A 20,996-nucleotide genomic window follows, 5' to 3' on the forward strand; every position below is an offset into this window, starting at 1 on the left:
AGGCAAGCATGTGAACCTACCACCATCAATAAAAGAAACTATGAAATGTAAAAAATAATGCCTCACAGAGCAGCAGCCTACATCTTCAGATCACTGTATGTATTTCTGATTTTTGACTCTTTAAAAAGTGATTCAATATCTGAATACACTTCTGTCTTGAAGGTCATTTTTCCCTTTTGCCCCCTTCCTTCTGGTCACATCATATCTCAACTTATTTGTTTCATTTATTTACACACAAATTTCTGGAAGCAGCCATCTCAAAAATGTTACACTATCATAGATACGTAATAAATGAAAATTACAAATACTTAAAACTTTGGAAACCTGAATATTACACTGATTTGGGTATTTATAGAATCATAGAATCATAGAAAGTTTTGGGTCGGAAGGGACCCCTAGAGGTCATCTAGTCCAACCCCCCTGCAGCGAGCAGGGACACCGCTAACTAGATCAGGTTGCTCAGAGCCCTGTCCAACCTGGTCTTGAATGTTTCCAGGGATGGGACCTCCACTACCTCTCTGGGCAACCCGTTCCAGTGTTTCACAACCCTCGTTGTAAAGAATTTCTTCCTTATATCTAGCCTAAACCTACCCTGTTTTAGTTTAAAACCATTACCCCTCGTCCTGTCACTGCTGTCTCTTGTAAAAAGATTGTCCCCATCTTTCCTATAGGCTCCCTTTAAGTACTGAAAGGCTGCAATCAGGTCTCCCCGCAGTCTTCTCTTCTCCAGGCTGAACAAGCCCAACTCTCTCAGCCTGTCCTCATAGGAGAGGTGCTCCAGCCCTCGGATCATTTTTGTAGCCCTCCTTTGGACCCGCTCCAACAGTTCCATGTCCTTCTTGTGCTGAGGGCTCCAGAGCTGAACGCAGTACCCCAGGTGAGGTCTCACCAGAGCAGAGTAGAGGGGCAGAATCACCTCTCTCAACCTGCTGGCCACGCTTCTCTTGATGCAGCCCAGGATATGGTTGGCCCTCTGGGCTGCCAGCGCACATTGCCGGCTCATGTCCAGCCTTTCGTCTATCAGTACCCCCATTTTTATTTAGGTGTAGCCTCATTGAATTATATTATTCACAGTCTATTCAGAAGTTGTGTCATATAAATAACAAATTATTTGCTGTCGGAAACACCTGACCTCCTTTTTTAGCCCTCATTCTGCAGCATGGGTTAGTGCTTCATCTGTTCATAGGACTGGTCATTGCAACCTCTATATTTTCCCCAGATTCTTTTTTGTTTTTATTTCGAAAACCTGTGCTCTTTTTTTTTTTTAATCATCAGACAAACAATTCAGACTCCCTGTCACAACAAACTGATTGTAAAAGAAGACTGAATACATCTTCCTCTGAAAACTGCATCATGCAGTTGCTGTAATTTTACCTTGGAAGGAGACAGAAGGTTAGCACAGCACCCTCCATGAGACTCCCTCTACTGCATCCACACAGAAAGCAAGACACTTTCCTGATGCCCTTAAAATCAAATTCAGACCTCTCCCAGAGCAATGGCAGGTCCATTCCTGCAGTTCAGGCATCCGTCTAATTTCTTAATGATTCTGGCTTCAGTCCACAAATTTGTTATTATTCTAATTTTGGGTTTTTTCATTTCACACCAAGCAATCCTCACATGTTGCTTGAAATATAAACAGCAGAACTGGTAACAATGAAACATAATTTTCAAATTGGAGCCATTTTTCACAAGACTTCCCATGACATTTTCATCCATTTGTTAAAATGATGTTTTCAAATCAGAAAAATGTTTCCAGAACACTCAGAAGCAGAAATTTGAAGGATTTCGCAGAGCAGAAGTCTTCAAAACCCACAACCAAATAATGTTTTGATTTAAAAAACTCAGTCCCCAAGTGATCACAATATTGTGAAGCCTCGGAAAAACAAAAATTCCAAGGAAATCTATGGGGAAAAGGTTCAATAAAAACAGGTTATTTCATCACAAAGCTTTTTATGCAAAACCTCAGACCAGTTCAAACAAGCATTGTCCCCTGTCTGGTGGTAGTGGGAGGCAGAGCACTGAGCCTGAGGGCCCTGTAGCAGGTCTGGGGCTGTTCTCCACTCACAGTATTTCTTCTCTCCAGAAATGATAAAAATAAAGCATGTTCTGCTTCCAGAAAACTTTGATAGCTTTCATGATGTTTTCCTAAAAATATCTGTATTTCCTTTGTATTGTTTAAGAGTGTAACTCCTCCATATGGCTGAGGCTACAGCTGCTACAGATAGCTTAAAAATGAGGAAATGGAGAAATTTCTATTCATTTATTTGCACACCTCGGTAAGAATATTACTACATCATGATTATAAAATCCGGCTGTCCATTCTTTGGAAACAGAGCAGATTTCAAAAGAGCGCCTCATTTTTAAGGTTTAGGCCCATATTTACGTGAAGGTGCTGAACTTTCTGATGTCATGCTGTTAGGGTGGCTATCTTTTCCTCATTTCCCCAAGGAAGTGTGAGAGTGCCACTGATCATCACAAAGATGTGTATAGACCACAGTAGTTACACGTTTGTATTAATGACATGGGTGTGTAGCTTTCTAGGGGATTTTACTGTTGCATTTACTGTCTGTGTGATGGTAAATCTTCAGAGCTCTGGGGATGATTAAAGATATTGCAGAAGTTTATATAGGCATCTGTATGGACCTAAACTGGATAGCAGATATCCATAAAGAGATTTAGAGCATGGTGGAGCCCTGCACGGTGCTTAAAATCTGGGAAACAGTGATGGGAACAGAGCTGTTATTCATCAAATGAGAATTTTATCTGGTCTTGCTGTTCCTATATTTCTAAAAATGAGAGAAACCCAAGAGGCATAGGTAATAGCAGCGGTAACAAGAGCAACGGTGATGTAAACTAACGCTCACAGATATCTTTTTGATATTCAAGGCACAGCACTCAGGGGTGAAACCTGACCAAGAGCTACCAAGTCCCTTTTTACCAAGGCAGACTGGGGTAACATGCTCAACCATCACCCAGCAGTTCTCGACTGTAACCTCTTACAGTCCCCACTGATGTAGAAAGGATACATTTCTAACTTAATCCAGACTGCCACATGGTAAAGCCATCTGGGAGGATATTTTGAAGGAAACAGATGGAAAAGGAAGAGATTCCTCTGAATGTAGTGTAAGATTTACATTATCCTCCATGAACTTCCATGTAGTCCCCATGTTTACACGATTTATCACTATTTCCTTAGACAGCTCAGATTAGGAAGCCTGCATGAGCTCATGTTCTTATTGTTAATTCTGAGTCTCAACGTCCCTCCTTTAAAGGGAAAATCAGTAGTGTAAAATGAAAACGGAGAAAGGCAATGGGACTTCAGCGAAACCCAGCAGCATGAAGTTCCTGATCGTCCCAGGAATTAGGCTGTTTTACCTCCTCCTTCCTTCAGCCTCAGGAAGACACTGTCATGAGCGCATGTTCACAGTGATAATTTTTGTTCTCTGCCATGCACCCACATCCAGCAAAACTGCAATATTGTGCTAGCATAAGCGTGGGAGCAGGGCCTATTAAAACCACGAAGGGTTAAAGATAAGTCAATGATTCCACTGAACATCCCCCAGGCCAAGGATTAAAAACCAAGAAATGTTCTCTGAGTGAAGACACGGCACACAAATAATTTAAAGAGGGTAGTTTCACTAGCCATGTTGTGATGACTGGGGATTTCTAAACAGCCCTCTCTCTCCTTTCATGCATTCTTCCATGCCTCCTCATTTCCTATACAAATGTTTCCATTACTAATGGGAATGTCAAACAGCCTCCTTTTCTCTCTGTGTCTCTGTCTCTGACCACGGAGGTGCTGCCGAGGCACTGTGCAGCAGCAGCAGCTGAAACACCCCACGGCATCCCCACCAGACTCATCGCTTTGGGAAAGAAGAAGGGACGGGAAGATGCACACAGGGAACCTTGGTGCTTAGGTTCAAATGCCTACATCATTTCATCATCAATTAAATCTGTCATTACTTTGTTCTGCTACCAGAAGACGGAGACCTTGGTCCTCTCTTTGTCCTCCCACACCCCAGCCCAGCCATTCCTTCCTCTCGTGTGCTAGGGAACCACACAAATGAAACACTCACAGGGGTAAGTGCCCAGGGAGATGGGAGAGCTAGCAGCACCACACATGCCGTCAGCAGCAATGGCTTCTGCCAGGTGAGGTTGTGGGCAGAGGACCAGCTCTCCACCCTGTTACCCGCCTGGCCCCAGGGGGGATAAGCTCTGCTACGTACCAGAGGAAACCGCCACACGAGCAGCCTCCCAGAGCCTTTGCCTCCCGGATTCGGCCTCCTTTGCACAGCAGGGTTTAAGCCTCCCTATCTCTCAGGTGCCACGGAGGAGATGGCTGGCTTTGTGCCCACTGGCAGATTTATTAACAAGCTGTAGTAGAAATAGCCTGATTGTGGCCGTAACAGTTGAAGGATGTAAGCAAGACCAGGGAGAGGAAATATCTCTTATTAGAACAACTTTGTGTGTTTTGAATTGTATGGTGTAGTTAGAAAGTTATAGATGGTAAGTCCTTGGGGACTGATGTTGTGTTTCTTGCATAAGCTGGCCTAACGAAAGACATTACCTCTCCCTGCAAAACTTACCTCACTTGAAAATACTACTACATTCATCCTGTAGGTTTTATCCACCATTGAAACATTAATATTATTGCCAGTGCCATGGATTCATCATTGCTGTGACTGTATTGGTATCTTTTGTAGAAACCCGATTCCTGCACATGCTTTTGGGAGTTACATCATTTTAACCCTTCAGCTCCTAGCTAGGATGTTTTCTGTTTCTTACGCAACGGCTCCTAATTCAGATTACAGCAGACACTACGATAATGTACACTGTACAGTAACATATTAAAACAATAAGGTGGAAAACCAAAAGTATTACTCCCTTCTGAAAGCAGACCTCTTTCCCGAAAAGCAAGGGACCCTTTATGCTCTTGACTCAGCAATCATCCATATTTACCAAGGTACAGCAGCAAGTCCACGGACTCTGCCAGGCAGGGATGGGCCTGCTCCCATGCCCACAGGCTTTCCATGTTGGTCTATATGTCTAACACTGCCAGTGTTAGGGTGCTTGGTTTTTTTTAGCATGGGGTGGGCTGGGGAAAGAACATGGAGGCGATCATAAATGCAGTGTTTGACCAGTTTCATGACACTCTAGCTTACACATTTGGCCAAGGTATTAAAGAAGAATAACACCATCCATCAGAGAAGTTCAAATGTGTTAGTCTTTATGACGGATTCAGTCTAGCCGCTAAGTTCAGCCTACTTTCTTCCGTGGATTTAAAGACTCCTTTAGACCAGTGGGGAGAAGGGTTTTATACCTGTGCACCCTCCTTGCTGTAAGCAGTCCCCAGTTACCCACGTTCAGGACACACACAGACACCTATCACACACTGGGCTTGTACCGTGTGTGTGTGCCTGCATTATCATCGCAAGGTGGCTGCTGCAGAAAGAGGACATTCCTGAGCAAGCACCATTCACTGCTTCCTCCTCTCATTCCCTAGGGCCACTGCGTGAATTGTTCTGGTGGCTGTGCCGAGCAAGCCAACAGCTGTCCCCCAGCTCATATGACTGATGTATTTCCCTTCATTCTTTGCAGTAAAGGAGACAAATTTAAATACTGTAGAATTATTTCTTTGAAAGTAGTTCAAAGAATTTAAAATAGCTTTTCTTACCTGAGCAGGCTTCTTTTGAACCACTTGTTGAGGCTGAAAAGAAGAACAAGAGCACGGTGAGAAACAAACTTCACTGAGGTCACTTAACAGTGATTTCACGGATGCTGAGAAAAATGTTTTCAGCAATAGAAACAACATGCAGGCAAAGCCCACATTCAGAAATGGAGCGATGAACACACCCAGCTCTCACAACCAACCTTTCCTACACTTATCTGTGTGACCTTGCTCTGAAGTAGTTCAGATTGCTGTGGATGCAGAGGAATATGCTGTTTGTATAATTAAAACCAAGGTGAATTCTCATGTAGCATGTTACGTCTGGCCTAATTTTGTAACTAGATTTTGCTGTCTCCATTGCTGCTGTACATTCTCTTTCCACACTCCTTCTGCCACAAGTGGAATGTCCTGCTATGGGGAAGCCCTCCATCCTGGCCATGAGCAGAAGCATAGCCCAGGCAGAGAGGTGAGGGATACACCACCATTGCTGAGCCAGTGCTTCCCACTGGACCAAAGCCATCCCTGCAGAAGCCAGGAGGCTTGGACAGGGAGCGGCTCCAGCCCTGGGAAGTTCTGGTTTGGGAGCTCCAGCTGAATGAAGGTAATGCTGTGTCGATCCTCGTGAGCCTGCTGACATGATTTCAGAGATGCCCATCACCAGGCTGGTTGGGTGCGTGGCAGGGACAACTGGAGGCCGTGTCTGTCTGCCTACACAGGACCTGGTGGCACAGCCACGGGCTCCTCAGCAGATCTCCCTCCTGACTGCTCCCACCCAGGAACGGGAAACCCCATGCAAGTCAGGAAACCCATCAAGGTGCCAGTGCCCTTCATCCCCATCCCGGGGAGAAGGAGGAGTACCAATTAAGAAACTAATGCAGGCGCACTTAAAACACACCACCACCACACCCCAGGTGATGTAACAACTCTTGTGGGTGTTAGGAGCAGCATGGAACAATAAGACCACAGATAAAGGATAAAATCCTGACACAGAGAGCACAAAAGGGCTTTTCTTATTTCAGTGGGGCAAAGCTGCTGCCTCCCCTGCCCCCAGGACTTTCTGTTTTCAAAGTGTATTTCCTCCTGCCCTTCCTTCCTGACTGATCCTAATCCCAGCTGTGATTTCAGTGCCTTGCTTGGGCAGAAGCCAACAAGCTGTCCCTCTACATGGCCAAAAACCTAATTTTCATGACAGTGTAGTAGGAAATAACCAGAATATTTCTGAATAAACAGTTTAGTGTAACTGGCGTTTCAGAGCAATATTTCAGTGGGAAGGATCAATGAAAATGGAAATTAAATGTAACTGATTAAATTCAGACTGCCCACCACAGCACCCCTTTTTAACAAGAGATGCTTTGTTTATTTTCGGTCTTTTTTTAAGTCAGTGGAATCCTACTGCTGTTATATTTTTATACCTCTGCCTCAGGCTCCAAGTTCTGCTCTCAAATAAATATGAGAAAAAAAATTATGTGATGACCGGGTCCATCTTTAAACTTCAGGCTGGACCCTTTTCTTTTCCATTAAATTCCCTTGCAATGGAGAAGCTATTACCAAGGCACACATTTTATTGATGCCTTCTCCAGGTGGACTGCAAGCCCTGAACTCATTAATAGACCTTTGCTGCCCTTGAACAAAGGAATTATTTGTTTCAAAGTAATCCCTCGTAATTACAGAACTCTTCAGCTCTTCAGTAATCTGCTACTAGTGCTTTTCTGCTTTATTTTCTTTTTTTGCCTGCTGATTACACCTGTACACATGTTTACTCCAAAACCACATGAAATCTGCAGACATTCTTCGAGGCTGACTGTTTTCTCCTGCTCAGATATCCCCATATAATTTTGGCCATGCACTCTGCATTCATGTGACTCTCACACACTGTAGCTCAATGAAATCTTCTGAAAGAGCTGCCAACTCACCAAATTTTCCATGAATTAGGTCCTGACACTTCAATTAGAGGAAAGACAATGTCTGAAACACGGCCAGCTCTGGCTTTCTGCCTAGTATGTGTCACAGTAATTCTACCAGCTGCCCTTCTACACAGCACTTCATACTTTTCAGACCACCAAAAAGCCCCTTGAATACTTTCAGTGATAGCTGGGGCTCAAGCTGCCAGCGTGTTTTCCCAGCCTCTGGCACCCAGTGGCTCTGGACTGGACCTACAAAGTTTTTTGTGTGTGTTCGTTTTGTTTTGTTGTTATTTTTATGAATGGCTTTCGCAGGGGACTCTGACTCTGGCACAATCCTATCCAGCCATTCATAAAAAGCAGAGGGAAAATATTGTACTTTGCCCAGTTGGAAACTGTCTCTGATACTGACCGAGGTTGTCAAGAATCTTAGTCAGTCATTCAAGACCTTTGCTATCGTAGTGCTTCTTGTCGAGAGCTCCCTGGCAGTACTTGCTTACTGCTGGCTAGGTTTCCACTGGAATTTGGGATCTGGAGTTCAGCGTGTGTTTTGCTTTCTCCCTTAAACGGAAAAAGCACAGCTACGAAAGCCCAAAAGCAGCTGGTATTAACAGCACACTCCGCTGACACACCGGGAGCTGGGGCCACTTGTGCCAGGCTGAGGGCTCCAGCTTGGGGCAGCTGAATCACTGGAAGTGCTGGTTTTCAGGGACATGGCCTTCCCTGCTTCAGCCTGGCTGCGTGGGAGAGCTATTCGGACAAATGCAGGCTGGATAAATCAAGCAAGGTCCAGTCCTGAGAAGACTGCAGTGTCCGCTCACTTAGGTCACCCCAGCCCAGAAGAGGTCTACAGGCATACGGGAATAATGAGCGATTTCCCAAGCACCCCCTTTCATTTCTTCAACTGTTGTGGATGTGAAGCCTTCGGAAACTTTTTGCTACAGACAGAAACGCCTCGACTCACTAAGCTTTGTGTTCACTGAGTTAAGAGATCTTTTCAGAGCTTCAAAGGAGACACTTCTGATTCAAAAGAGTGTTGCAACTGCATGTTCAACTAGCTGGAAAGAAAGAGAATCTGTCTTGGTTATGGAAAAGACTGGAACCATAAAAAAGCCAAGACAAGAGACTTTAAAGAGGTGCTTTGGAGTAAAATAAAGTTGTACGCAAGACATGAGAGCTCTGAACTATTATGTATCCCCCCAGGAGCATGCAGAGTGAGATGGCAGACCCTGTGCTCTGCCAGAGGTTCTCTCAATTAAGTCAGTGATCGTATATAAGTGGAGCTTCATGCCACTTGGGACTTCCATGTTTCATTTTTATCCGAAGTTCAAAAACCAGCTATTGTACACTGAATGTGTATCAGCTGAAATCCCATAGACTTGAAAGCAAAGTTCAGGTTTTTTTACATTGTATGCAAGTACAAGTCAACCTTAGAGTAGCTTTCTTAAATCTCTATGAGACAGAAAGAACAAGTGATAAGTGTTGGAAAAACCCTCTGACCATGCCATTTAAATGTCTACAATACAAGAACAAATCCAAAATACAGCAGAATTTCTTTTGCTGTGTTTAAACTATTAAGTATGTGAGCTACGGCAAAAGATAATAATTTAAAACTTCAGGATAAGATTCCTAACTTTGAACAGAAAAAAGATAAACCACCTGAAGAGGAAAGTACACAAGATTTTTGGTGGCTTTATCTTTGCTGTAAGGTTTGGATGTTCAAAGCTCAACTGTTTCTCTTCCACAAAACACTTCTTCCACTCCTCCTCTGTCACCACATCTCTCATTTTATTTTATTTCCAAGTTCTATTACTTTACTCTTTGTCAGTATCTTAGGTGCATCCTTACAGCCTATATAGTCACTGGTCAAACAATTTCTTTGCCTTCTCTACAAGAACAAAAGAGCAGCCTCATGTGTTGAGTCCATATTCATCTTGTACCACTGGTCAAAAGTTGTATCAAATTCAGTTTGTCACACTTCTGATTCACTGGAGTACTTCTTACCCTGTGAATTCTCATAGCATTATAAAAACAAGGAAGGACAAGGGTAAGTCTGTGTCAACTAGTATGAGTAATGCTGGAACACATTTTTAATGATCAGCGATAAAAGCACTGGTTTGAATGCAAATCATCCCAACTGCTGTGCCCGAAGCTCCAAGGGCAAGCTGCACACTCACAGTGCTTCTAGATTTTGTGTTCGTGTCTTCCTCTTCAAACCAAAGTGTTATGAAGATGTTTGACTGATGCTTCTTGGCAACAGTGACTCTCTGTTTTATTCCCACAGCTTGACATAGACAAGACATGGAGGTAGCTCTGCTGGTGAGACTAAATGACCATGATGGAAACTAATACCCAGTTAGGATGACATTTATAGTGCTGACAGCTCAGTGTTGTGCAGAGATCATTAAAATAATTTCATAGGTCACCCAAACACTTGTAGTTTTAAATTAAAAGATGAGTAAAACCATATTTAGTCTTTTTGTCTACACATCCTCGAAAAATCAGGAAGTTCATATTATACCAGTTGAAACCAATATAATCCAAAATAAATCATGTCTTCCAAGCAGTTCCATATGACAGCAGAGTAACTACTGTTCTGCCCTATGGCTTTAATTGGTTTGAGTCCAGCCTTTCTCCCTCTAGGGGCCCACACAGACTGCAAGAGAGCCCCTGCCTCGGGGCAAAACCTGCTTCCAGCTTCAGGACCGTCTGCAGAGATCCATGCTGGACTGCACGCGACGGTGTGCCTGCCATTCCTTCCTCTGGGTCCAGGTATGCTCATGGCTTGCTTTAGAAACGATCTTCCCTCTGAGGGGGTAGCAGAAATGCTTTTTTACCCCAGTAACAGCAAGGGGGGATGCAATCTCCACCCAAGCAGGACTGGCTTGTGTTTTGGAATCACAGGTCATGAATTCTCCTGCCTCCATTGCATGTTTGCGGTCAACTGGCAACCGTGGTGTCTGTGTACGCACACTGCTGTGGGTCATTAGGATCTAACAGCAAAACCATCTGGCCCTTAGAGTTCAAAGGAGATTTCACAGTCCTCTGTGCAGTCTCATAAATGAAGCTAATAGTAATCTGTGGAGAATTCTGGCAAAATCTGTGGAACTTTTATTCTTTATTTTCTGTCCTACTTGGCACTCCTCTGAGATTTTAATACCAAATACAAAGTCAGGTCATTCAAAAAATATTTATTAGCTTATTAAACTGACCTCCCCTTACTGCTGCTGGAAAACCCTGCAACATCTCAGGAGCCGCACCAGTAACTTTAGCTGATGACAAAGTAAATAGTACTTCTGTTCCACTTGTGGAGGAGAGCAGAGAGCATCAGAGTTTTCCAAGTACACAAAGTGACTTTTAATAGTTATTTGACTGGCAACAAAATTGTATGTTTTAATAGGCAAATTCAAAACACACTACTTCAAATGACTCTTCTGGTAGCCTGGAAATTCAGGCACTGGCACGTATATCCAGTCAGGTATGTATATATCAAATGGAAATCCAACAACTGACTTCAGCAGGGTTAGGATTTCATATGTTTTGTATACAGAAAGCTACTTCTACTACATCTGCAATGGTTATATGTTCTGAAAGTATAAAAGCTGTGAAAAAAATATATTAGAAATCAAATTCCGTTTTCTTTTACACTCATATAGCCCATTATTTTTCAGTTGCTTTAACCCAACCTTCCTCACAGAGGTAGACTTCCCACCATTACAGATCTTGGTAAGTACAAATTTAATGGTCAGAACATGAACGGAAAAATCAGTTTTTCTTCATCCACTAGCTGAATTGTTAGTTCAAGCACAACAATACCCCACTGAGTTTATCAAGGATATAATCAAAATTCAAAGCACAGTAGCTGTTACTTCAGTGCTCTTGGTAGATGCTTTTAATTTTTATAATGTTTCAGCCAGTACTGGTTACATTTCCATAAAATATTTAGGGTAGTACGGCTTATGAAATACTCATTTAATGGGTCTTGTATCTGTGGTTAAATACTATGAACAAAGTTTAAATTGCCTTACTTAGCTAAAATTAATACAGTTTGGCAGCAGGAGGATCTGGTGTTGTTGACTGCTCTTCTTAACAGTCACCGCTGCTCTGCTGGGTTCCCCTGTTACTTCATTATCCTCCATCATGAATTTCGTATATTTTTCTGATGCATTTTGCTCAGGTTTAGTTCAGCACTCTGTGCATTTTTCTGGTAAAATATTAAGAAGCAATTTCTACCTTTCAGAATAATTCCAGTACACAGCTCAGCACTGAGGTTTTCTTGATATGCACCTACGGAAATATGAGCTGGCTCTTTTGTCTGGCAAACGTCATATATGTCTGTCTATTTATAACTCCCTACACAGACAGACTATTGAGAAAGACAAAGGGGAGGTTCCAGTTATTCTTAGTTATAGCATAAGGGAAAAAACCCTACATTTTAGCAGCCAGAAATGATAAGTTGTTAGCAAAAAAACCAAGCCCTCATGATTCAGGGATATAAACCGATCAGAAACTACTTAACTTTATACCTTGCGGACTTCTCTAGACAAACAACTATTGTGCAACCGTTTACCTCCAGACTATCTTGTCTGTTCGGATACAGCAATGCCTGTGTTCACCATGCATTTCTCTTGGTGCATGTGGAAATGATTTTTGGTCACTACTAAGCAGGTTAGATTTGAATTGATGACCTAGAGGTGAAAAGCACCGTATCATATTACCATCCGGTTCTAACTTTTGTTTTAGAGTCTTCCCTCTCTTCTCCCCCAGGCACATCCCGCCGTACGGACTGAAAAACAGGGGCCGTTCCTGCTGCAGAGGCCATACCTGGCAGTACCACTGATGATGGGGCTGATCAGGGCTGCAGTCACCGCTGGACTCATCTCTGGACCTGACTGTCAGGAGCTCCTGAATCCCCCTGATCTTTGCATTGGTCTCCAGTGAAATTACAGAGTGAACAGGGCACTAAAGTCCCAAACCAGACAACCTGCTGCAAAATCTGCTCCTGTTTGGAAAGCGAACTCTGAACTTCAGTGGTTTTGCTCAAATGTAACTATTGCCAGGTAACATTTGTCTTTCTGGCCTCCCATGTTGATTCTCCTCCTCTTAAGGTCACAAAGACTTAATTCATTCAGTAACAGCGTCCCTGTGTCACTGAGAGCCTGGAAACCATGCACAGCCCATTTTCCACCATGTAGACTTCGATAAGAAAAATCAAACTCATTTCCAGGCCTATGAAAGCTTCTGCCAACAACAGGCTCAAGCCTAGAGGCAGGGATGGAAGAAGAACTGAAGTGGCAGCAATGCGAAACAAGGGCTCAACAGCTCCGCTGGGCAGCCCTGGGACCACAGCAGTGTCCCAGCAGCGACAGGAGGCAGCTCTGTCCCCTGCCCCACGTCTACACCAGAGTGCTGCTGCAATGGCCACACCACAGCCCGCAGCCGCACTTCTTCACAAGAGCCCCTGAAGGACAGTACCAGTGAAAATACAGTATTCACTTCCCTCAGCCCTTGGGCACCTTCCCTACCCAGGGAAGACAGCCGTTCAAGCCACCCTGAAGGCAGTGATTCAAGCCAAGGAGTCTCAATCTCATCCCTTAGGTATGTCACAGTGGCAGCCTATGGCATATTTCTTCAGTTTAGCTGCATGCTAAAAGTGCTGCTGCCTCCAGAAATCGGCACTTGGTGTTTTAGCAAGGAACATCTTGACGAGATGAGGAGAGCATCAGAGCAGGCACTGGTGCAGACTTCACCTACAAGAGAAAACAATCCAGTAGGGGTCCACAGCCTGGTCTGCATCTATACCACCTCTCCTCCGCCTGTATGGGGCCGTCTCTTCCACACTGCCCAGAGGGAAGAGCTCATGGGCCGTGCTAGTTCCTTACCCACACCTGGGCACCATGTTAGGTGGCAGAGGACAAGACAGCGAAGGAGAGAAGGGTTCCAACTGCACAGCACAGACAACTGCACGGCAGTGCTTGCAGCTGTGCCAAGGTACTGTTCAGCTCACTGAGGAGAGACACAACTCCAGATCCTGCTAGGAAGAGCCATCTGTATCCTCATTTGCACAAACTGGGGTAAGGATACAAGGGATCCAGGCAGCCTCTTTTGCACAGCCATTTCTCCCCTCTCAGAGACGTAAACCACCTTGTACACAGGATCTTGTACAAAGCTTATGTGGTCATCCCCAGGCCCGACCCGAAACTCCTGCAGGAGCTTCCCCTTCCCACCCAGCCCATCGCCTCCCTGACCTCCCATTGCCCTGTGATGGCTGGGCAGGGTTTTCCTCCTCACGCACACAGCGCAAGGAAGCCCTGGCTGATTTTCTGCAGCTGAGGAACTGGCCTGAGGCACTTCTCTCCAACTTCTTTGTCTGAGCAGATTCATTGGTAGCCACATGGTTGGCTGGGAATGTTTTTGTACGTCTGGGATATACAGATGTCTGATAGCTGTCTGTCTATAGAATAGATTCAATAATTATTACTGCCTCCAGGAGACTGATGCTCCTAAGAGTGTCTGTCAGAGTCCGACCAGAGCCTGATGACATACTGGCACAGTTTCATAAAGAAGTCAGTGTCTAAAACAGAAATACATTTTCCATGTACTTGAAATATACCAGGGGCTTGATGGCGAGCTGTAGTAATCAATCCACTTCCTGGCTTGATATATTTTGGGATCATTCTGGTGCGTGGTATGTTAAATACTGAACTTGGTTCATACTGTTAATTTTAAATGGAAATTACATTCATTCGATCCAAAGGCATGATTTGTAGGCACTCCTTGCAAAGCAAGAAAAAAACATTGCATAGCATTTCTGCTGTGCTTTTACCGTTCACTCATTAACAGAAATTTCATCATATGCATCATTGTGAAATCTGCATGACACAGTAACGCATTTTAAAAGATGGCAGCAAAACGATTTTCTATCTTAACCCCCATTTACTAAAAGATTCCAAAGTCAGAGTCTACATTATCCTATCATAAGCCTCTCGACAGCAGCAGAAATACGAATAGTGTCTGCATACACATGCTTCCCTCGGTCTGAAAGAGAAAGATGGAGAAAGAGATTCTGCTCTTGATAATCCTGGTGTAATTCTGGAGCTGTTCTATTTATGTCTGTGGACAGATTCTGAATTTAGCCCAGTCCAGGTGAGAAGAATTTGACTGTAATTTTTACAGGACAGTTACCTGACTGTCTAGCTACAGTTATTTAATAGCCTTTTGGAAGCTACATCCGACCTGAAGATCCTATTTGTTGCTTGGTTCTAACAATGTGAACATCAAAGGTATGTGTGTTAGGTATGCACACAAATCTCCTGCAGCTTTTTTCATAATAGTACTGCAACCCGATACCACATCAAGAATGCAGTGCCTGGAGCACCCTACTGCAGCCTCACTCCCTGGTACAGCTTAAAGTGGTTTCCCCTCTCACAGAGCTCCATCCACCACTTGGAAAGCTGCCTGCTTTTAAATGTTACAGTTGCTAGGGAGGGCTTAGGAACATTTTACCAAATGCAGGTCATTTCAGAGAACAGGTTTGCTCAGTATTTACTCTTAGTTCTGATAACCCTTCCATATTTTGTTGTTTCTGTTGCTTAAGTGACAAAACCTGATTTCTCATGCTGCAGAAACCAAAGCTAAATCCTGTCCTTGGCTAAATTCTCTCCTTGGTTCAAACCAGTTGCAGAGTCTGCCCAAAGAGGTAAATGCTTCCATCTCCCAATTAGTCACATTTTATTGTGCTTGGAACCTATGTGGTTTGGGACGTGCCAAAAATATACCAGTCGGTAGCATCTGTGGCTAGGTGGTCCTGGCAGCAGAGGTGAAAGTAGCTTGCTGGATGAAGGAGCAGGATAGCTGGCCTCCAAATGCTGCTGTAGTTGGCACAGTGAGACGTACCCTTTCTGGGAATTAGGTACACCGGCTAGACAGAAGCTTGACGTGCAGCTGAACATAATCCGCCTCTGTGAGATCAGGTATTATATCAGCACCGGATCGCTGAACGGCAGCTGTAAGATCATTTTATTATTGGCAGCAATGTGGCCAAAGACACCTCGATACTCTAGATATTAACAGGTATGGGAGCTACTGATGGTGTGGAGCAAGGTCCTTCTGCTGGTGGTCAGCAGGCTGCTCCCCGGCACCTAAACATACCCATGTTCCATGCCTGTGACTCCCCAGCCCAGCCTCAAGCAAGTCTTTATCTTGAGAAGGGAGCCAGGGAGCAGGAGGGTGCGCCTTGAGGCGAGCCCCACAGACACCAGAGGTTGCCGCTAGCCCATTGCTGTCCCAGGTAAACCCTAAGGTCAGCAAGAAGGCCACCACCAGAGGAAGGACAGCATTTGGAGAAGGGGCGAGGAAACAACAGTATAGCTTGGGGCAGCTTGTGTACACCTAGGAGCTTCTGGAAACCTCTGCCTGGTAGGGAATAGTGCTGGGAAGTTTTAGTTGAGTTGCACAGTGGGAAAGATCCAAACAGATGAGACAGAGGAATGAAAGCAGCAAGGAGACATGGTGGGGAAGAGGTGGACCAAATGCAAACCACCTTTCCTGCTTGCACACAAATGGGAACTAGGTCTCTGCGTAGCCTGTTATGCGCAAGGAACTGAGAAGAAACACATAGAAACACCTTATTTCTATTTCTTTCTGTCCACTGACGCAGTATTGTTGTCATATTTTTGGCTTCTTTTATGCTCCTGAAAGTGTGTGCATTACTGACACATTTTGAGGATTTTGTGGTGTTTTCAAAGAGAGCAGCTGGGAGGTTTGGTTAGAAAGACTGTTCTTAAGTACCGGTGGGTTTTTTAGATTTTAGGATCAGATGCATTTTGTAGGCTTTATGGGAGTGTTTCATCTTCTCAGATCCTTAAAACGAAGACAGAAATAGGAAGGCCCTGCGACGGCTTTGCCTTGGGGAGCGGAGGATAACACCCCTACCTGCAAGCAGAGACGCAACCTGCCATTCGACGCTGACGACAGCAGGATCCGCAGGAGCATGTGCTCTTCCCAAAGAAGAACTCCAGCCACCTCTCAGCGCAGCAATCTGCGCAGAAGCAGGTCTGCTTCAGCTTTGTGGTTAGACGGTGCTGGCAGCGGGACAGTCAGGACATTCACTGTTTGTTATACAAGCACTTCAATAGGGTGGGAGACAGTGATGGGGTAAGGAGTTGCCCATGCCTCTTCGCCTTTCATCACCTCCCAGGAATGTCTGCCTTCGGGGCTAATTTACATGCATTTACGTTAATAAATGTGTGGTCTTTTCAGCCATGTTTTTTCACTTCAATTCCTGTCTGCCCTTGCTGGCACATGCCCTTGGCAATTTGTGGTTATTTTGCTCATTTGGCACTGTATAATTGTCCTTTATTACTGAATATAGATTTTTTTTATAGTTAAGCAAACACAGAGCTTGTGAAAGTGATACAGTCTAGCTACATTTTACTTAGCAAATACTGGGTTTTTTTCTTTTTCTTTCTTTTCTTCTTTTTCTCAGATAAAAAGACAATGTTTTGCTAACTGTAAACTTGTTTGCAAACCCAAAACAGGTAACTTCGTGCATCTTCTAACTTCGTGCATCTTCCAGCTGCATCACCACAGTTCCAGAAAGGTTCCTGACTGACAAGAAAGCCAAGACTTCTGTGAGATCTCCACATCAGGTTATTATTAATAAGCATTCTGTACCTCAGAGGGAACCCCCTCAGTATCACGTAAGCTCCATATGGCTCCTTGCTCAGCACTGTTGGTGTCTCCTCCCTCTCCTTACTCCTAAGTGTGATGGAGCCCAACCTTTTGGGCTGGGGTTGGTTGAACGGTCCCTTACGGGGACTCAAAGTGTCTATGCTCAACTCCAACCACGACTTAATATATGAAGACACTTCTTTCACATTCATGCTCATCCCATGACGAGATGATGTCTGTACTTGGACCAACCAATAGACATGAGATCAGATGGGTGAAGAGCAGGATTACCCTTGAAGAGAAAGCACAGTGGAAAGAAGGTTGTTGCCCTCTGCCCAGGATAAGGGCCTTCAGAAAAGAGGATGCAGAGTAATTCTGCATGGTTGATGACTTTGGAAAGGAGGATCTAGTCCACGAGCTTTAGTTTAACCAGCCCTGTCCTAGAAAAAGTTAGTAGGTCCATTTAAAATTTTGAATCTTTACTGGCCAGTAATACCTGGGAGTGCGCTTTCGCCCGGCTGTCTCAGCCATACCACATTCCAACTACAGGGCTGCCAATGTCCTGAGGGAGTCTTTAGTGTGCAGGAATTACGTTCCTGGAAGAGCTGGGGATGCCTATGAAGCATGGATTCTTTACGAGCAAAACGCGTAATACATTCACTGATTAGCATCTCACAGTAACACCATACAGACAAGGACATCTACTTCCTGAAGACTACAGAACTAATCCCAGTCTGAACCTGTCCTATTGGTACATGGCAGACAAGGGCAAACTCTAAGCAAAAAAACTTGGGAAGTGCCTGGACACCACCATGACAAACATGTTTGTCTATCTCCTCATCGGTATCACTTGTGGTGGATTTTTTTTTTCCCCAAAGTACGTTTTTCTTAACCCTCAGTGTTCCTCCAGAAACAGAAAGCTAACTCATTACCAGATGTCCTGTGTGAGACTTGTGGTGCTGTGTGATTGGTCTTACCAGTCTTATTCCTCAGTTCAACATGGACTTCCTTACGAAAAGCTTAAGAATATTTATCAGATAACTAAAACCAATCACAATATTTAAATACATCACCTTATGTCTGAACATCCTTTTCATCTCTGCAGATCCCAAAGTAGTTTATACACTGGAAGTGACATGGGAACCTTATAAAGGGATCTGTTTCACTCTGCACCAAAATGCAGCCATTTCTGGCATGAGGTCTGGAAGCTGTTTTAACAGCACAGGACAATGTTACATACAGCTGGGACATGAGGTGAAGAACAGCGAATCCAGTGTACATGGCAGGAAAGGAAGGATGTAATTATCCACACTAGAATTTGGCCAGGACACTGGGGTCAAAACCCTGACTCTTTTGAGAAGTGCCATGGGAATGCTAATGCCCACTAGTGGCCAGGGCCTTGATTTTACATCTCATCTGAAAAACATCACCTCCAACGACAGTCTTCTTGAGTACCATGCGGAGGCACTCATCCTAAGTCAATCAGAAAGAAAAGTGCATCCCAGCATAGCAGCTAGGTGTTCTTGGAGGTATTCATTTTGTTTCCCAGTTAGCCCACATGATCCGAGAGCCCAGGGGACAGATGCATACTCCCTTCACAGCACTGGTCTACAAGGAGAACAGGACACTGCTTGTGTTGGACGTATTTGCAGAAACTCAGATCACAACCCCACTACTCTCAAAACAGCAATACTTGCCCCATGACCACCTCGCGACTTGACTTCTGTTGTCGAAAATGTGAATCTCACTGAGTATTCCATCTATGAACAGCTACTAACCAAACACACTTCCATTGTGGTGTTAGTGAGCTACTGTATTCTGCATGATTTAAATACACAAACACATCATTGACTTAAAAGGCATTTTAAAAGTCACCAACAGCAATAAGAGAATACACAGAAGTATGAACCTACTTCAGATGTGAGGATATACAGCATCACTTTACACGTATTTCACTAACGTGAAGGAATAGTACTTAGCAATGCAGACAGGCTAGCAGCCTGTGCATGGGTAGTCACTAATACTTCCCAAAGCTCAGCCAGGACACTGTAACCCAGTCGTGCGTTACGTATCTCAGACTAGGAAATATGTCCATATCTGGTTTTATACATCTGGAGAAAGGAACTTAGTGCTAATGCACTAAGGTGGCTTGCACCTTAAGACTGTTAAATTTCTGATCAGTCTTAATTCTTAAAATCCAGTTCAGCAACCTACCTGCCCTGAACAGGTTCTGCCTGGTACAAAACATCGTACAATTGTCAACAAGCCCTGGCTGCTTCTAGGGTAATTCTTACCGTCAACTAAGAGCTAGACCTAATGGCAGGTGTCTCCAGGCATTCGGATGACTGTAGCCCTCCAATAGCTCATGAACTGTATCGGGCTGGACTACGTACCACAGCCAGCAGTGGGACCAGTAGGAATCAAATCCTGTGCTACTGGAGACAAGAAAAAACACCAAAGCTGACATTTCCAGGCTGCCCAGCAAATATTCACCCAGCTACTCGCTCTGTTCCTGTCTTCCCACAGCACCACACAGCTCTGGGGAAACAAGTGATGAACCTAGCATGTGAGGCAGAAAGACTCTGGGCAACAAGATGTTCATACAGTATTCGGAGAATCAGGGAAATTTACTGTCCCTGCATTAGATGCTGCACAGCTGATCCGCTCACGTGAAGAACGGGTGCTCCAACCTCACAGAATATGGCGATGTCAAAAATACTACTGAATACAGGTTTCCTTGAACCGGTCTAGACCCACAGTCCCCGTTTTTAAAATCTGACACAAAAGATTATGAGAGTTTGTCACCTGCATTCAAATGCCACCCATTGGAAGGAATTCCCCTCTGGCCATAATCCTACGAAATCTGTAGCAGACCTTCGCTTGTGATGGACTCCAACGGTCCATCCTGCACGGGAGGTCACATCAGATTATCACACAGTCCCATCTGGCTTTGACATCTGTGAATCAACGGTCAGATACTGATGTCACTAGTCTAACAAGGGAGAGCTAGCCTGTCTCGCAGAAATACTGCCAAGATGGCTTCTTCTTCACAAGCATTTCCTTACACAGCAGGAACAGGTGCACATGTGCTGCAGAGAAATTAAATAATAAATTATGATCAAGGAAAATTAAAAGCATTGACACAAAACCCACTAAGACCAGATGCACATAACCAGAAATCTCAAATTTGTTTGAACAACCTCACAGAAGTGAACTCAGCTCAAATTGACCGGGTTGATAGCATGAGAATAACTGCACAAGGAGAGCGCAGGACTGCGGCACTGGAAGAAAATGAATCTTGGAAGTTCTACAGGGTGAGGCAAGGTATTGTATAGGTCTTCCAGCTATAAAGTTATCTGTAATACAGGAATATGTAGCAATGCCTTTTCAGAAGAAATTTAACAACAGTTATCAGTCTTTGCTCTAGGTAGCTAGTGGTTTTGAATCCACTTGAGGAAACAGCATCATGTACATAAGATCACATCAGATGGCTTTCACTCAAACGAGATGCAAGTGACACTACACGAAGAGCAGACCAGCAAACCTAACAGCTCATCTCCGTTTCATGAAATCAGAACCAAAATTGTGACTTTTACCTGACAGTAACCAAGCACAGATTGTCCTTTTTTCAAAGCAAAATCTAGTTAACAGACACACAGGCATGTTTTCTCCTGATCTCCCTGTTAGAAGCTAGAGTGAATGTATGTCTGCTTTGCTGGAAATACACAAGTATCAGTTAACCTGTCACCCAGCTA

The 20,996-nt window shown here is 44.2% G+C and overlaps 1 protein-coding gene across 1 annotated transcript in view; it reads right to left on the bottom strand.

Moving 5' to 3' along the window:
- Positions 1-20,996, bottom strand: part of HMGA2 (high mobility group AT-hook 2) — a 117,981-nt gene that overhangs the window by 17,878 nt on the left and 79,107 nt on the right. The window contains exon 4 of the mRNA XM_075428409.1: positions 5,675-5,707. Within this exon, the coding sequence (XP_075284524.1) occupies positions 5,675-5,707 (33 nt within the window). The remainder of the gene's footprint in view (positions 1-5,674; positions 5,708-20,996) is intronic.

This window comes from Opisthocomus hoazin, chromosome 8 (assembly GCF_030867145.1).
Source record: "Opisthocomus hoazin isolate bOpiHoa1 chromosome 8, bOpiHoa1.hap1, whole genome shotgun sequence".
NCBI classification, from domain to species: Eukaryota; Metazoa; Chordata; class Aves; order Opisthocomiformes; family Opisthocomidae; genus Opisthocomus; species Opisthocomus hoazin.